Raw genomic sequence first — 18,351 nt, 5'->3', positions numbered from 1 at the left:
GTTGGGGTATGGTAGCAGAGGTTCTGGTTGGAGTATGGTAGCAGAGTTTCTGGGTTCTGGTTGGGGTATGGTAGCAGAGGTTCTGGTTGGAGTATGGTAGCAGAGTTTCTGGGTTCTGGTTGGAGCAGGGTTCTGAGTGAAACACTCAACAGTTGAGGACACGGAGGTCATGGTCTGCCAGTGTGTGCCGTTGAAGAAGTGGCTATGGAACTGTGGAAGCTTTCTGCCGGCACAGAGTACAAGAGCACTGGGTATCTGTTTGGAGTAAGCATCACAAGTGTGTGCAGGTGTTTTATTCTGTAGAACATACTTTATTGATGCTGGCACAAATTGTTTGTCCTTATGAAGGGAGATTCAAAGAGATTGCAGCTTATTTGGAGAACAGGTGGGGTCTCCTGCACTGTGTGGGTGCTACTGATGGCTCCCACATACCCATCATTGCACCACAACAATTTCCCAGACTATTTCAACCATAAACGCTGGCATTCTTTAATCCTGCAAAGTGTTGTTGGTGGAAAGGGGCTGTTTTGGAATATGTTTGCTGGACTGTCAGGGAGCTTCCATGATGCAAGAGTCTGTGAAACCACTTCCCAGTTCACACCAGGGACATTGGTGTGGTGACTGCTGGCTATTAGATCCTAGGAGACTTGACTTATCCTTTGCAAGACTGGCTCTTAAAATCTTTCCATGACAAAGAAAGACTGATGGCAGAACAGCATATGTTCTGCCATCAGTCTTTCAGTCAAGTGTGGATGGTTGTAGAAAATGCTTGAAGGGAAGGTTGTGCTGCCTTCTGAAAAAAAAAAAACCTACAGAAAACATTGAACTCATGAAGTCGAAAGTCTGGACTTGTGCTCTTCGTTATCTATGTGAAAATCATGGAGACCTATGACACCTCATGGGATGTACCTGCAGCAGAAGCCTGCAGTGGCACAGGGTGTATAGGAGGGCAGACACATGCGCAACAATTACAAACATTATTTTCCTGTTCTTGTGAGGACACCTGTACTCTGTCTTTTACAATAATGTTTGATAATAAATTTTTGTAACCTTTGCAGAGATCTACACCTTTATTTTATATTCTGTCATCATGCATGCCACAGAGCAGTCGCTGAAAATGACTCATCCAGTGATGTGGCCCCCTGGCCAATCAACAGCCTGCAGTCCACTGATCTCAAACCTTCAGCTTGACTCGGCTCGCTTGGAACCTCGGCCGAGGAGGTGCTAAAGAACCGGGCTGGAACGGGTGGGATCACCTAATGGAAAGGCTCTAAACTCATGCCAGGTTGACCCGAGTAGGGCCGAGTCGAGCCCATGGAACAGGGCCACAAGTTCCTAGGTCCTGGGTGAAGCGTGGCACTGTAAAAAGTTAAAATATAGTAACAAACTGATATTTTCATACAAGTACTTTTCTTCTAAATGTTTCTATGAGAACACAAAATTATTCAAAACACAAAGAGAAATTATTAAAGAAATTGATCTCACATAATAGATAAATAATTATCTGAAAGTTGTTCTGTGTTTTTAGGTTTTAAAACATAATAACTATTTAAAACTGAGAGCATAACAGTCCAAACCAGCACTATCCAAACAGAAGAACTGGTGTTTTATTTCCTCTAAACTTCTGTATCAGAGATAAATCCTCAGAAAAATGTCTAAATGAAGAAGTGAGGCAACATTACACTGTGGGTCCAATCAGAGCAGCTGTGTAGGCCGGAGTAATGAGGTGAAGACGGTTGTCCATTACTTCCTGAGATGATGATGGGCTCCTCGCAGCTTGAGGAGGAGGAGGACGAGAACATTCAGATTCATCTTCCTGTTGTGTCTCAGCAGCTTCAACTCGCACTTTATCAGTAACAACAGTAATGTCTCTTATGCAACAGTTTCAGAAGAAATACAGTCATTATTTTACAGATATCAGTCTAAGCTTCAAAAGTAAAAGGAAACTGGTGAGAAAAACAAAAAATCATTTCAAGGAACTCAGAGTAAAAACTGGATACTGATTCCATTCAGATTATTTTTGTCTGTTTGGGTTCAGGTGAAGGTCAATTAGCCAAGTTAAATGAGTTTAATTCTGGAAGGATTGATGAGCTAAAGGCTAGTCTGAACAGAACTGAGACCAGCTGTCAACTGAAAAGGTTTCACAGTATATCAGGAGAAACCTTTACACCACCATCAGTTCTGCATCATATGGTTAATCCAGCTGAAATGTGATAACGTTCTTGAAGGAAGTGCTACAGCTACTTGCTGCTGCTTTTTGTGCATGTAAAAAAACAGGATTTGAAATAAATGTATTGAGAAACTGTCAGCGGTGTAAGAGTTTACAAAATTGTTCTAAGTAAGATTTATGACAGTAATTCACTTTGTTTCATTTACTGATGTACAATTTGAGTCTGAAATTTACTGATTTTAGGTTTTAGAGCGTCTAAACAATCCTATGCTCTAAAACAAGACTATGCAGGTATATAAATTTAGTAAGTTATAAATTTAATGTAACATAAACTGTGTGTCAGAGTTCATATGAGTCCCTTTGCGTGTCCTAATAATGCCCCTGTGCATTATTGTTCGGGTGACTGGACTAAGGACAGAGGCCGTAATGAAGACTAGTCCGGTTAGAGAAGGTTCTGCTTTCATTCAGGTTCTACAGAACCAGGGCAGGTGCCACAACCAACAACCAACTAATTTAATTTAGAAGCAAGTTTATTCCCTTTGCTTCTCTGACTTGTAGCTCATCTGCATTTAATTTGTTCTCTCAGTTTATTGGGTTCCCTTCATTCATTCATTCATTCATTCATTCTTCTTTGTCACTTTATCAGTTTGGACTTTCTGCACTGCAGCGCATCAGTTTTACCTTCTTATAAAACCTGTCTCTGTATGATCAATGACTCATTGATTCAGGCTCTGCTCTAAGCGTTGGTGTTTGTCGCCATCTAGAGGTTAACTGGTGCCATTATTATGAAGGATGTCAAAAAAGGTCACGAACTCTGACCTTTTGATAACAGATGTGATCAAGCTCAGAAAGAGCTGCCATGATGGAAGTAAAATCCTTCTTTTAAAATCAAGAACTGATGTGAATCAAGCAGAAATAGTTTCATTCATTTTGTTTCCATTCAGTGAGGTTTAAACTAAATTATTAGTTTATCAAACACTGGGGGCAACAAAACATTTTAAAGTTGTTTTATGTTTTTAGGCCAGATTAGGAAAAAACATTAAATAAAAATATGAGAACTTGCTTTAGCACCAATTCTGCTTGAAGGAAAACAGAAAAAACAACAAAACCAAAAAGCAAAAAAGTCTTTGGTTCATTCACATTTAATAAAAACCAAATAAAGTTTACTTCTTTTTTTGACACCCCAAAGTTGAGCAACAAAGCAGCTTTAGCTTAAACAGAAAGTTTCCTGAGGCTGAACTGGAGAAAAAAAGATTCAAAGTAAAACTGTTGTAATGTGAGACTCAATAACTTAACCTCAAGGCTTTCTGCCAATAACATTAAAACTGATTATTTATACACAAACTTGTACAAAAGTTCAATTTCATAAAATGAGTTTATTTTTACAGTACAACAAAAATAAGTGTGTAACTTACTTCAAAGTTCTTTTTCACATTTTTCTTTCTAATTAGAACAAAAGATGAGGAATCAAAAGTCTCCATTTCAGAATAAAACAGGTTTTCTTTGAAAAATAATTTTTGCTTTCATTCCTGCAGAAATCTCAGCTGAAGCATCAAGTAACATATTTACATTTTACCTGAAAAGAATAGGACACCAAGGTGAAGATTTAATCATTAAAACAAAAATTTAATTACAGCCAGTTTTTAGGAGAATTTTTTCACTGAAAAAAGGAAAATGAGTTTCAGATTTACAGAAAAACTCGGCTGCATGTTTGTCTCAGCCAAATGCAGACAAGAAGAATATCGTTTTAGGAAAGGGAAAAGTAAAAACCCCCACAGAACATGCAGAAATGTGATTCATTCTAGTTTTACATTATTTAAATTTAGAGATTTTTAACTTCTAGTAATTCTGATTCAATTCACCTGTTTCTTAGTCAGCTTGTTCCTGTTCAGGATCACAGGAAGCTGCTGCCTGAGCAAGAGGCGGAGTTACACCTGCACAGGTATCTGTGAAATTTTAGGTACCAACTTAAAAAAAAAGCAAAGCAGACAAGTTATCACAAAACCATGTGGACTGTTTGTTGTCAAGGTGCAAACTGGACGTTCAGGACTGCCTGAGAGATCTTCAAAACGTTTCGGCCAATCATACATGAGTCCATCTACGACAACATCAACACATCTAACAATTAGAATGTAGCTCAGCATGGTTTACTACTATACATAATGAATAATGAAAACATAAGCAGAGGAACTTCCTGCTCTAATGTTATATTCAAAACACTACATGTTTTATTTACAGTATTTATTTAGTGTCGAGGTCCAATCAGCCGGGGATGAGGGACACCTGCAAAAAGATCAACACATTAAATTATTTACATTTATTTACACTGTTTCAAGTCAAAAATAGATACCTTAAAAATCCTAAAATTCTTTTGAAAGTACCACTGACCCCAGTGCTCGAAGTGGGCCGTTACTCACTGGTACACTGCACCGATATTTCTACATATTTGTCCTAAAGCTGAAAACATATTGGAAGTGCATCATTTAATGCACTACGCTTAGGACACGTCAGGCTGCAGTATGCTGCAACAACATTGATCAACTTTAAATATTAGCTTAAGATTTTTTTTCTGTCTTGGCAGAAAAGCCAGTCTCATAATGCCTGGTTCACACGGCAAGATTTGAAAATCGTTGGCCGATTTTCAAAACCTAAGAGACCACATGTTCGGTAAAACATGTTTGAACGGACAGCCACAGAGCAGGAACAACACACCACCACTCATGAACATTCAGATTCCAGACAGGAAATCCCATAAAACTCTGTGATTCCATACGTGAATTCAGAGTAAATAAATATGGCCGACGATTTAGAAGCAATGGCGATAGTTTGTGGACTTCTCTTCAGTGATAAAAAAAACGTTACAAAAAGAAAAGGCAGGGGCTCTATTTGCTGGACTATGATATGGAGTTGGGTTGTTCTGTTTTATTCAATGTTAACCTTTGTTACACTGATTGTTTTCTGTTCTGTCGTTTCATTAAGCTTCACCGGTTAACTATTCGATTAAGTTTTTGCTGTTTTAATGTTGAAACAAATGACACAAACATCAGTGAGTCAGTCCTCCATCTCTGATGTCCACTGGACTTTTGGTTGCGCCATGTCAGCTGAATTTTGTTTTGGAATCCCCTCTGTGCTTACGTCACCATGCTTTCTGATTGGCTACCTGTCTCTTTCAACAGGAAATCGAAACAATGATTGCATTATCTTCTCCGAAGGTCATCAAGTTTTGCAGAAGCCTGTCAGTGATTCACTCATTTCCTTGATTCCTGTGTTGAAGCAGAAAAACAACTCAAATATGCAAGACAGTGGGCCACGAGGACCGGGGTTGGGGGCCTCCGATTTAAACAGGGCACAGCTGGGCATGTGGCGGAAATTTTAGTAAACCAATTAAAACATTGTGCTTTAGCATGAACTAAGATCCTTCAAGACCAGTGCTGCTGAAGAGTTTCCATTTTTCACCTGAGTGATAAAATAATGATTGTTGTGCTTTAAAATGAGATGGTGGGGTGTGTCAAAGTACAGGCACTTTTCTTTCCCCAATTTGAGCACTGGCTGATACTAATATAAACAAAAACCAATCCAATCTACCTGGAGAAGAAAGAAGCGGAGGACGAGAACTCTTTAAGGAAGGAGGTGGCAGTCTGTCCCTGTGGGGGCCTCTGTGGAGTGGAGGGCCGTGGTGGAGGAGAGGCCCTCGAAACAAACTGGGGCGAGGACCTCGAGAGACTGGGGACCCTAAAGGAAGACCAGGAAGCTGTTGCAAGGACAGCAGCGGAGGAGGTTTGGATTTAGGAAAAGTGCCTGCAAAACAGAGCAGAAAGATTGAACTGAAGGTTGTTAAAAGGTCCTGCAGAAGACAAGATTCGATAAATACCTGAACATCACAACCACTGAGACATAAAAAATTAAAAACAAACCCAGTCTACTGTGGCCCACAGAACAAAAAAGAAACCCCAATAACCACTGCATGTCCAAGCAGGTAGTTTTATTGTTGGGGTGGATTTTAGCATAAAAAAGACAGCTATTTAACTATAGTATATTTAGATATTATGTTTGAAATACTGAACATTTTAAATTTGGGAGGAAAAATCTAAATAAAGCTTAAAAACTTTTCTACAAACATACAACATTCAAAGTAAAAAAAAAAAAAAAGCTAGTTTCTTAGTCTGGAGGAAAATATTGAAAAACGTAAATGACATTCCCTTGAGTGAATGAAAAGTGTGAAAATTTTAAAGCTGAATTTATTCTTGATCACTGTGTGAGGGTGCACACGCTAACAGTGACACAATAACCCTAACCAATCCCCTACGTGGCGTTGCGCCATATGGTCGTGCACCTCCCAATTTTTGTAACTTCGCGCAGACTGCAAATTCAAACTGGATGATTTTGGTGCTCTAGCGGAGCTGGTTCGCCTGCATCAGTATTTCTATGATCCCTCTGTGAGAGATCACAAACATAATCAAACGGCTCAAAACTCACAGAAGGAGATTTTTGCTGCAGCCGATAAAAAGGAGTGTTTATAGAAATATTAGTGCTATGATGGGCCAATCACAACTAATAATACAGTACAGCTAACTATCCTTATAATTTCATTTATGTACTCAACATTTCATTTGAAACAAAGAGTCAAACTGAATGCTTTAAGTTGAAACATCCTCTCTGTATCACAGCCATAAATACAACAGCTCTTCCTCCTGAACACGTGCAGCCATATTTGATGTGTAACAACCGTCTGCTTGGTCTGCTCTCTTTTTTTTTTTTTAAACCACATTTCGACTGGTTATGCAGCGTGCTGTCCCGTCTTTTCAGAGAATGCTGCACCAACATAAGCATCAAGTATAAATGCCCTGCGTGAGTCTTTACTTTGTGTGCATATCGAAGAAATAATTAGAAATGTTTTTTTTAAACTTTGACACAGGAGCAGGATGGACTGTAAAGTTTTTAAAGCAGAAGTGACTGATGCTGTTTGCAGTCCCACCTGGTGTAGGCAGGAGTGGTGCAGGTGGGGATGGGGAGTGGTCCATCAAGGACCCCCCTGCTAAAGATGCAGACTGAGACTGTGCAGGTCCAGGTGGAGTAGGGAGCAAAGGAGGTGGTTTCCCCAATCCTGGGGGTAACATGTCCGCTTTGTCCTCCTCAGTATCTAAAGCTACAGCTTCGAACAAAAACAATGAAGACAAAACAGACATGAAAGCTGGAGGAGGTCATTCCAACACAGTAAAAGGCTTTGCTTCATTGAGCAGTGCTTTACCTTGTAAGTGGTCCTGCCGGGAACTGAGATACTCTGAGATGGTTTCCATCTCCTCGGGGTACAGATGCACTCCCTCAGCTAACAGCATGAGGAGATGTCGGGTTTCTGAGGGAACTGAGTGCCGCGCAATTTTTTCGCGATCCAGGAAGTCATCCAGCAGCTGGGACGCCTCTGCTGCGATATCTGCAGGATCCTTAGACGGCGACTCTTTGACGAGTCCACGATTATACTCAGCTTGGACAAAGTCCAGGGCCTGGTCTTTAGGCATGTTGCGATGGACTGGGGGTGGGAGGCAAAGGGGAACGTTAGTGGTGAAACGGCAGGGGACTGAGCTGAAAGTAGATGAGGTGAAATAAAACCTTAAAACTCTGGAAACAATGGTCTAAAACTAATTGTTTTTTCTATATTCTGACAGGACATGAGAGACTTCAATCTGAGTTTAGGTTTGTGTAAATGAGGACAGACGTGTCACTTTATGAAGAATCTTATTTCTAAATATTTTTTGTGTGTTTGTTTTGGAGGATCCAAATGCATAAAGATATGCATTTAGACATGTCTTCTAAAGACAATCAATCAGTGTGTGATATTTTAATCTTTGCTTCATTAGTTTTTACAGGACACCCATGTTGTTGTTTGAATTTTAAATTCTTAAACTAAAAATGTGTTTTTTTTCCTGTTATGTTTATATTTTTTTATCTGTTTTTTATTTGTGTATTATGCAGATTTATTTACTCAGGCATCTAGAATTAATGTGATTGTTACAATAATTAAATTAGATGTTATTTACAGAAAGAGCTGAGAGGAAACCTCTATTGTATTTTGAGTCACATTTCAGTAAGTTTGGTCATTTGTTCTGTTTATTAAATCAAACTTCTTTAAACAGGCAGATGCAAAAGTGCGCACAAAGTTTAAAAAATTGTTAAATCATGAACTTTGATTCAGGCCAAATCCTAATTTACTCCTTTCACCTACCCTTTAGCCCTACACCTCTACCTTTAGAAGGTTAGGCTTAGAAGAAAGGGAAGATTCACATTTCTTTTTGTGATGTCAGGGGAAGGTGAGGGGGTAGGAATACTTATCCCTTCAAATGAAGATTTTTAAGCAGTATACTCAAAAAAGGGGGAATGAGCTGTGCTAGCAAAGAACCTCATAAATTTAAGTATTTTTTTACCTTTAAAAACAAAGCATCTGTAAGTGAGAAGAACACAGATAATGGCCATCACTGAAACAGGTGATGCTCACACGATAATCCTGTTTCCTAGGGTATCCTCTTCCCCTCGGTTTCCAAATGTCTCCAAGGCCAGACATTTAAATTCACAAGAGGAAGTGGTTCAAAAAAATCAAAAATGGAATGAGACACTGCTTTATGAGGCAGATTCCTTGTAACTAGTTATCAAACATCAATATATATTATTTTCTGTTTGTTTAGGGCAATGAACAATCAAATTAACTGCTATACATTAAACTGGATTGTACAAGGATTTTAGTGACAAGATTTTTTACTGGAAAAATATCTTCATCTGAGTTTCTTTGCTAGCAAATATGGTACTGACCAGTAAGTGTGACCCTGAAAAAAATGTTTTTACAGCCAGAAACAGGGGCCATTTTACTTTTTGCCCTATGTGGTATGGTCAAGAGGTCAAATGAAATGTACTCTTTTTTTTGCACAATGTAATACTTTTTCTTTCATTTTAATTACAACTTTTTCATTTTGTCACAATTTCACCAGACGCCAATGATGATGCAGGGTTTCCCCCAGCGTGAGACGTGTGTTGGTGCTTTGTTTGCACTTTTTCATTTATGTTAATTTAATTTATTTGTAAATGTGACTTAAATTAGGATTCAAATTAGGTGCAGTTAATTAGTATTTATTTCAATTGTATTTTTCTTTAAAAAAGTATTTCAAAAGTGCCTTTTTGTAAAACTGTAGTTGTGTAAATATTTGGCACAAATATCTTACAATATCAAATAATAGCCATATTTTCAACTTTCCTGTCAACTTTAATAATTTTTTTTTCACTAAATGACGGTCAGCCGGCGATCGGCCACCTACCACCAGGCTTAGCCTCTTTTCAGGGGGAAACCCTGTATATATATATACATACATATGAGGAGGTATTTATCAGAGGAAGAGCAAACAGGGAAACGTTGTGCTCAGTTGTCTTAAAACTGATTATTTGATGGAAAGTCTGCATGTTACAGAACAAAATGACCCCTAATCAAAAATATGGAGCATATGTTTAATGTTAATGTATAACAAACTGTAATAAATTGTTTTTTTCTTTATGTTTAGTATGTCTGAGTTATGCGTTGAGTATCCAAGAAGAAGCCAGAGGATATTTTACCAGGAGACAGCTAATGTACATTTGATTAAACACAGCAAAAATTTAGTGCACTTAGGAAGACTTTTAAAATAATTTAATTTAAAAAAAAAAGTTTATAAAGTAGCAAATTTCAGCAGAGAAATCCAGTTTTATGTCAGTGTTAAAATGTGAATATTGTTATTTTTGTTTAATTTTACAGAAAGTCTATATATGAGATTGTGTTTGGGAAACTAAGGAAAACAAAAATGGCATTCCACCTTTAAACCAAGCTGAGGGTCATATGGGCAAGCTAGAAAAAAATATGAGGGGTTGAAACTTACTTTTTAGGGATTCTGAGAAAATGATAACAGTGCAGGAGGACAGAGCTATGTTTTTCTGCTCCACCAGTATACATAATGGGGAGCCATCTGCTCGAACATCCTGCAGGGCCCGGGTCAGGCCCGATTCCGCTTGAAGGTAGAGCATTTCCACTGACAGGCCACGCTCCTGCAAGCACTGTCTTAGCGATTTGGGGTAATCCCTTTGAGAGGAAGAGAAACATTTTGTTAAATTGATGTGCCGTAACGAGATCCATTTCTGTGGGGAGCAGAGAGTTCTTGTAATGAAAATGTTTTTTTATTCGTTGAGGTTTAAGAGGTAATAAAGGCATTGTCAAATGTAAAATGTGTAACCTTACTTGGTTTGACAATTTGTTAAGAGTGTTTGTACTCAGACATTTATCACTTTTATGTAGTTGTTTCTGACATCCTAATTTAATCATCTCTAGAGCTGAAATTTACTCGTGCTGTTTTATCAAGAATGAACAACACTTCAAGCCCTCTAATGCCCCTTTTACACGGACCCTAACGGTCCTGGCTCCACTCTACTCGGCTCGCTTTGCAAGCGTTTACATCTGCATTTTTTTGCACACGGTCCCTGCTTTTTTAATCCCTGCTTCGGAGTCAGGCCAGCCAGGCCGGCCCTGCTTTCTTGGTCCCTGCTTCGGAGTCAGGCCAGCCGGGCCGGCCCTGCTTTCTTGGTCCCTGCTTCGGAGTCGGGCCAGCCAGGCCGGCCCTGCTTCATGGGCGGTGCAAGCTTAGCTCCTGTTCACTCATTGGTCGTGGGTGTGGCCAGATGCAAGCATAAAGAGCGAAGGTAGGAATATAAACAGCAGCGTTATTTTACCCTGCAGCGTTTCTGCCGTCTCTCCCCCAGCTGAAGGCCTGTAAAGCCTGAAATCTCCGGCAGATAACAGCTGTCCTACTCCGCACAACAATCGCAGCATCCAGAGCATTTCTTCCACTGCGCCTCTCTTCCTGAAGTCTCAGGAGAATCCCCATAAGTTTAAAAAACAGCAACAACACAGGGCCAACGTTGTCCATAGCTCTACCTTTGTTTACACAACTTGCGCTAAGCGCCCCGCCCCCCGCAACATGAGGAGGCGTTCCTCTGCTACCGACCAAACTGGGCCGTGTGAACACGATGCATTCTGTATCGAGCCGAGCCGAGCCGAGTAGAGTGAAGCAGAGCCGGACTTCTGAATTAGAGTCTGTGTGAAAGAGGCATATGATGCTTGTGAGGGTTAAGCTTAAAACTACTCTTTCATGGCAACATCTTCATGGCTACAGTGTGAAACCGTGGCAAAGAAAGGGAACAGTTTATTTTCAAGTTGGTGGGTATATGATCAAGGAGAATTACTGGCTTCTTCCTCCTGAGTTTTACTCTTATCTAATTTTAGTTTAATGTCTCCACGGCAGCCTCTGTGGGCTCAGGGTTAAGGCTGAAAGAGTAAAGCAGAGTGGCCGTGTGTTTCCTCTGTGCAACAGTATCAGCAGTTTTATGGTTGTAATCAAAGATAAAACTCCTTTTGTGTTTGCTTTGCAGGAAAAGGTGAAGTACTTTTCTACTGGAGAGTTATTAGAAAAAAATGTAACTTTGAAGAAATACTTGATGCAACATTAGCAATTACTACTCATACGTTATAAAAAAAGCTTTTACAGTGTAAAGAGGGCAATTAAAAGCATTATGTTGAGTCTGTCACCACGTAATCTGCACCTGATGATGTCAGGAAGGTGGAGAAGGAAAGTTTGGATCACATACAAGTACACAACATATAAAACCTTCCACTCAGACTTGTGTGTGAGCCTATCCACAACTTATAAACTTATACTGGTGCCAAGTTAAAAGTTATGCAACAAAGGCAGTTTCACAGATGTTCTACAGAACTAAAAGGTTATAAAAACTTTCTGAAGAAGCGCCATGTAAAAAAAGCAACATTTCAACCAAATTCTCTGAAAAATCATCAGGTGCAAAATGTGTTGCAGAAAATATGTAAATTTACTGCAATGGTTACAAAAGTTGCTGCTTTACCTTTTAGCTGAAATATAAGCATAAATACATATAGTATTATTCAAATAAGAATGAAGCTTTTCCTCTATTCTTCTTCCTCTTGGAAGCTTTAAACATGATGTGATCTTGTTCACATGCAAGATGATTAGAAAACATATCTAAAAATAGATTTTATATAAGTATTTAAATCTGTTGTTAAGTTTAGTGCCGTGTGTAGATCTGCAAACAAAAAAATTATACAAATTCAGTTTTACATCTTTGATTTTGCTTTATTTAATTAAGATGTTTGGTGTTTAAAAGTTATTTAAGAATAAAAAATTAATTGTGAAATTAGTCAGTTTAGGTTAAGTGTTTTCTAGATTACTAGCATTAATTAAAACTAAATGCTTGACATTTTTGATCGAGTGAAAGTGCAAAGCAACAATCTGAAGACAAGCTGTGCGGCACACTTAACCCCAAATAAAAACCATATTTTTTAGAGATTTTTAAAGTTTTGCTGCTCAGCAATAAAGGAGTTTATTAAACACTGACGACACAGCTTCATCATTTTCACTTGTGTAGAAACATTTTGTCATTCTTTGTTGTGAGAATTTATAAAATCTGTAATATTTTAGTATCAGCACTTTACACAAACTTGTTTTTTATGCGTCTTGTCTTGAAGCATTTCACTCAAATTCAACAGCAACAAAATGACAATAAACAGACTTTTTCAGAGGATTTGATCAAATTGGTTTGAAGAGGGAAACCCAGACCTCCAGGTTTTCCGGGAGGATCCTGAGGTGTTCCCAGAGAACATATGATTTCTCCAACAGGTTCTAGGTTCTGTAGGACCCCGAGGTGTTCCCAGTCCAGAGAGGATATAAAATCCACCCAGCAGGTCCTGGGTCTGCCCCGGGGTCTCCTCCCCAACCCTATTTTGGACAAAAATATCCATATAAATGGATGATCAAACTAGATTTGAGTAATGAAATGTAGAAAAGTTGATTCACTCTTTTTAAACTTTTGAGATTTTTTATTGTTGTTTTTTATTGTTGTTTCTTGAGGACAAATAATTTTCTACTGAATCCATGAGTTTCTAAGAAAGGCCCCACCTGTTAAACAGTTGGAAAAATGGTTGATGATAATATTGTGATTTGTCATTAAGTGTAGTAGGAAATTAAATTCTGTTTCAAGATGTAGTCAGAAAAAAAAAAACCTTCATGATGTGTGAAAATAGTTCAGACTTTATTTCTAAGCAGGAATTAAACAAACTTGATTCTACTTTTTTTTAATCTAATTTTTCTTTTCTTTTATTGTGAAGCACTTTGTGTTATCCTATCTATAAAAGGTGCTATGTAAATCAATTTTACTTCCTTACTAATTTAACTCTAAGTACAATTAGCTTGTCAACCATTTGTAAAAAATGACCTACATGCTGATGTTTGATATTTATTTTACAACTTTTTGTTCTTTGTGTACACTGGGTCTAATTAGACATGGGTCCAGTGGGTCTGAGCTGGTTCCCAAAGAGCTAAAAGAGCCAATTCAGAGCCGACTCTTTTAGCTCCTGTAGTACTCAACAAAAAGCCGTTTGAGAGCCGAAAGAAATGGCGCTTTTTGAAGCTCAGCCAAATGAGCCGGTTCCCGGAAAAGAGCCACAAGTCCCATCACTAGGTCCAATGTTTGCTCTTGTGCTGTTTATGCTTCTTCAATCTTTCTTTCTCGATTTGTGAATTGTGTGTTTGGTGCAAAGTCCACTGAGTTTATGTATAAAAAACCCTGCCAAATATTTTGGAGACAACAGCAGTGGCTAGCTGTTTTTATAGTTAATCATATTTGTTGTTTGTTGACTTGATGAAGTCCTGCTGAATTTGTATCAAGCTTCTATAACGTTACCTAACACCAGAAACATCCCAAAGCTTTTCCTGTGTACTAGACTGGTGAACAACATTTAAATGCATTAAAATCTTACAGTAAAGTTAAGAAAATTCTCTGGACTTAACACAGAAACTGAAAAGCGTGTGAAAAGTTATTAGCAGCAAACAGCAATATTCAGTCTAGACTAAATGAGCACATGCTTGATACTAAAAGCAGGAACCAGAAATCCTTAGAACCTCTCAAAGCCACAAATAAACTCAATAAAATATTGTCAAACTGCAGCAGAACTCGTTGTAGTTGGAAAAACTCACAGGCACTTATTGGTGACAGAAAGGACCACGCAGTCGGCCGACTTCTTCTCCTCCTGAACTTGTTTGTAGAACTTCTGGTACAGAGCTTTACGCCTGTCTGCCGGAGTGACCACCTCTGGCTTAACTAAAGGGTTGACTTTGGCAAGAAATGTGGAAGAAAATTATGTGAGATAAACAGTGTGGTCTGAGAAAAGTGTTCACTTAAAAAAAGAAATTAAATTGTTTTGGAAACTTGACAAACAACATAAGAATTTTTAAAAGCATTTTTGAGATTATACAATAATGTGCTTTTGAAAAAAATGAGTATTTATAATATTAAAAAATATGATACAAAAAACTTAGGCAAATGTTTTACGTTTCATGAAGTATAAAGAATGAATCTCACCATTTGACTGATGCTTGTACGCCTCGAACTTTACACCACCAGAATAATTTTGAAGCTGTTCCAGTTCTTCATAACTAAAAGAAGTAAAAAAGGAGATCTGTCCAAGCTTAGTGGGTTTTGAGTCATGCTGACTTGGTAGAACTGATGATTTCTTGAAAGCTTTAGCAAAGTCTTGTAATTTTAGACCCATGTGTCCAGACAGCTGCTGACAAAACCCCACCTGAATGTGTTTATAAAAAGCTATATTCATTTTAAAAGTGTTGTTTGTTGTGAACTCTAAGAACTCACTGTCAATTTAAAAATGACTGCTTAAAAACTTCACATCTGAACTCCAGAGACGCTTGCATTTACCACAGGTGACCCAAAAGGAACATGAAGAACAAAAATGCAGCCCTGGAACTCAAAAGGTAGTGTATGCAGTTTTCACTGCATGCAATAAAAAAACCACCAGCCAACCGACAGACATCCTGAGTGAGTAGTCTGATGCTTTCAAATGCATTGGTGCATTTCAGGGTGAGTGCAGTTCCAGATTAGACACCAATGTAGCACCAGTGGTCTGTCCCCCAAGGAGAGTGTCTTTTGCTCTCAGAGACTGTTTGAAACAAGAACTAGAAAACATGGAAAAAGACAGCATAATATGCAAAGTAACTGAGCCAACCCAGTGGGTTAACGCACTCTTAATATGTGAGCAACCAAAAATAAACTCTGCCTATGCCTAGACACAAGAACCCTGAACAAAGCAATTATGAGGCCACCCTATCCACTGCCAAAGCTTGATGATAAAACGTACAAGCTAGCTGGAGCAGAATATTTTAGAATATCGGATCCCAGAGCTCAGTGAGGACTCATCTCTGCTCACCAACTCCAACATCGTATAAGGCAGATATTATTTCCTCAAGCTTCCTTATGGCATCATGTCTGCCCAAGACGAATTCCAGAGGAGAATTCATGAAATATATAAGGGCCTAGGGGGAGTGGTTGGCATTGCAGGCAACATCATTTTGTTTGGGAAAACCAAAGGAGGAACATAACCGCAACCTCAGGGCCATGCTCTGACGAACCAGGGAATAAGGTCAAAAGCTCAACCCAGAAAGTGTTGCATCTGTGTCAGCAAAGTCAACTACTTTGGACACAAGCTCACAGCTAATGGGCTCAATCCTGACCCTGTAAAGGTGAAAGCAATTCACAATATGCCACCACCAGAAAATGAAGTAGAACTGGAGACAATGGCTGAGGTGAGAACACTGTTTAAACAGCTCCTCTGACAATACATAGTTCAAATGGGACAAAACACACAAGAGAGCATTCAAACAGATGAAAGAAAACAGTTTAGTTTTTTAAATTGGGCCACCCATTCAAGATTTAGAGCTCATCAGTAGTTGATAATTAAGGAGAAATTCGCTGATGCATTAAAACAATAGAAAGAAAAATTAGGTGCTCAGTAAACATTGAGCATGGCAAATTTCTCTACAACTTTCCAAACTAAGGAAGAAAACACACAATAAAATTGATTTAGCAGAGTTGCAAAGTGATATGGGGGGGTCAGTGTATTGGGTTTGACCAATCTTGCAAGTTTTTCCACAAAGCACACTGCCAAAGTAGCTTTCTGCATTAATCCAAGTGTCTATGAAGGGAGATGTAATGTTGGGTTATAATTTTTAAATTAAACTCTTATTTTGAACCATCCTGCAACAGAAACCAGATATGCGTTTGTTATTGTCAGAACGTGATGGCTGTTATTGGCTGTTGGTGTGTGCAGCTTAATGTCTGATTAACGGACATAATGAGTGTTATATACTATAATAATGGTATTTATACAATAGTTTTAGGGTCTAGATGGTATATGTTCAATAGTTTTTACAAAATCCCAAATATATATATATATATTTTGGCATTTCTGTGCACTGAAAAAAAACACCTTCCTTTTTCTTCACGTAAATATCCACATATTGTCATAAAGTTTGATCTGACCAGCAAGACCTTGCCAGATGGAACTCCACCCCACCTGTGTGCATATTTGACAATCACAACACACACCTGGTGGCTGAGAAAGTGCACCCCCTACACCCACAGAGCAAAAAATCTGGCTCACATTTAGCACATAAGACAGTTTGGGTGAAAATACAATCATTTTAAAGCAACACTACGATATTTCATCATTTCCTATCAAATAACCCTGATTAAAAAGCAGTAACTCTGACATGACGGTGCATATTAGTTATTCATAATCCAGCTGTCTCAAAGTAAGATGCAATAAATAGTCACGCTGTTGTCATATAACTTGTGAAAATCGTTACCAAAACTGTGCATCTAAAAAAGTTTAAAAAACAAAAACAACAACTGGACCTCAGCTCTGTAGTTAAAGACGTTTCTCTTTTAATGATTTTATATCTTTTAATAGGATTTTTCAATTCAAAACTGGAGAGCTGAAAAAAAAAAACCTGCATGAGATGCTCTGTTGATGCAGATAAATTCACGTCTTCAACTACAAAATAGAAGCCCAGTTTCTTTCTTCGTAGTGGGTTTTTAAACTTTTTTGGGTTTGCCAAATCCTGGATTAGTGAGAATCTACACCAGCAAAACTGGGCCTAAACAGTGAAAATACACAGAAATGGTCATAGAATAAAGCTTCCAAAGGACGGCTGTATTTTGACCTGCACTGTTTTATGACCTACTTCATCGAGAATTAAAACTATAGTGGTGTCTTTATTTCTGTATAAACTGGTACCTTTCCAGAGGATCGGTTAGCTCTTCGCTTCTGTCCTCTCTGCTTGGATAAGGAGCTGCTCTTCGAAATAAACGGAGCTGCTGGGCACTAAAACACAACAAAAAGCTTTTTCAGAGCGGTATTACTAATAACTAGCGTTTACATGAGTGATACAGTAAAATAAATGTTTAGTATTTGATAGCTTCCTAGCAGGCTAACTGCTAATGCTAATGTTTCTACCCGGAGCGATGAGACTCACCCTCCGTTCGAGCTGCCTGAAGGCCTCCGTCCGCCTGCGCCGGGCTTTAACCAGGACATGTTTTAATCGAAACTGCTGCTTCAACTTATCAAACAAATGCTGCTGTTTTTGATCACACTTAGCAAATAAATATTTCTGTGATGTTCCCCCACCAGGACAATTAATTTACTTGCGGTGGTGGAAATGAGGTTGAAGGCGGAAGACGGTCAGCCGCTAGCGCCCCCTGCCGTCAGAGATTGGTACACCCATAATTACTGACAGTGAACAGGTAGTTTATAAAAACTACTCAACACCCAAAAATATACATTTTACTCTCATTTCTCTTTATGTAGCTGTCAGACTGTGCAGCCAACACTGCTTCTAATAGACAACATGCAATACCTCAGGTCTATTCACATTCAACTTATTTAAATGTTGATTAATGTACGTTGTTCCTTTGAAAATAATTAAATTTTATAGAACTTCAAAATAAAATTTAATTTACCTTTGTACAATGACTATTAATGTCTGAATACAAATTTTAGATTGTTTGAACTGCAGTACCAATGTGTTCATTCTCTGGCACTTTCTTCCACTCACTGGAACTTATTTGTTTTTGCATTTCATGTGGAGCCATTTATATGCAATCTTTATACGCACAGTATTTTATACATTTATATGTATTTTGTGTTTTTTCATGTTCATAAACACTTCTTTTGTACATTTGTATCATTATTTTTATTGCATGAAATTTATATTTATTAATTTAACACCAACTTTCCT

General features: G+C 38.3%; 1 protein-coding gene across 2 annotated transcripts; it reads right to left on the bottom strand.

Annotated features, from left to right (window-relative positions):
- Positions 1-3,526: 3,526 nt before the first annotated feature.
- si:ch211-216l23.2 (uncharacterized protein LOC565061 homolog) lies at positions 3,527-17,809 on the bottom strand. 2 transcript variants are annotated; one of them, XM_017439365.3, is made up of 9 exons: positions 17,590-17,809; positions 17,352-17,438; positions 14,624-14,697; positions 14,239-14,374; positions 10,063-10,262; positions 7,419-7,697; positions 7,146-7,322; positions 5,756-5,968; positions 3,527-4,453 (listed from the first exon to the last, which is right to left on the bottom strand). In XM_017439365.3, the coding sequence occupies exons 1-9, from the start codon at positions 17,646-17,648 to the stop codon at positions 4,416-4,418; spliced, it is 1,263 nt and encodes a 420-aa protein (XP_017294854.1). In that variant the 5' UTR covers positions 17,649-17,809; the 3' UTR covers positions 3,527-4,415. The 2 variants fall into 2 exon arrangements, with proteins under 2 accessions (XP_017294854.1, XP_017294853.1); XM_017439364.3 differs by having other exon boundaries at positions 3,527-5,968.
- Positions 17,810-18,351: the final 542 nt, after the last annotated feature.

This window comes from Kryptolebias marmoratus, linkage group LG11, assembly GCF_001649575.2.
Source record: "Kryptolebias marmoratus isolate JLee-2015 linkage group LG11, ASM164957v2, whole genome shotgun sequence".
In the NCBI taxonomy this organism is placed as follows: Eukaryota; Metazoa; Chordata; class Actinopteri; order Cyprinodontiformes; family Rivulidae; genus Kryptolebias; species Kryptolebias marmoratus.
This window is presented reverse-complemented; position numbering and strand designations above follow the sequence as displayed.

What these genes read in the sequence shown, in the direction of transcription:
- si:ch211-216l23.2 (XM_017439364.3), bottom strand. Translation starts at nt 17,648, where the DNA reads ATGTCCTGGTTAAAGCCCGGCGCAGGCGGACGGAGGCCTTCAGGCAGC. An exon ending in TTTCTCAGAATCCCTAAAAA is followed by an intron (nt 7,698 to 10,062) that starts GTAAGTTTCAAC and finishes TCCCACCCCCAG; the next exon opens with TCCATCGCAACATGCCTAAA. An exon ending in ACCACTCCTGCCTACACCAG is followed by an intron (nt 5,969 to 7,145) that starts GTGGGACTGCAA and finishes TCTGTTTTGCAG; the next exon opens with GCACTTTTCCTAAATCCAAA.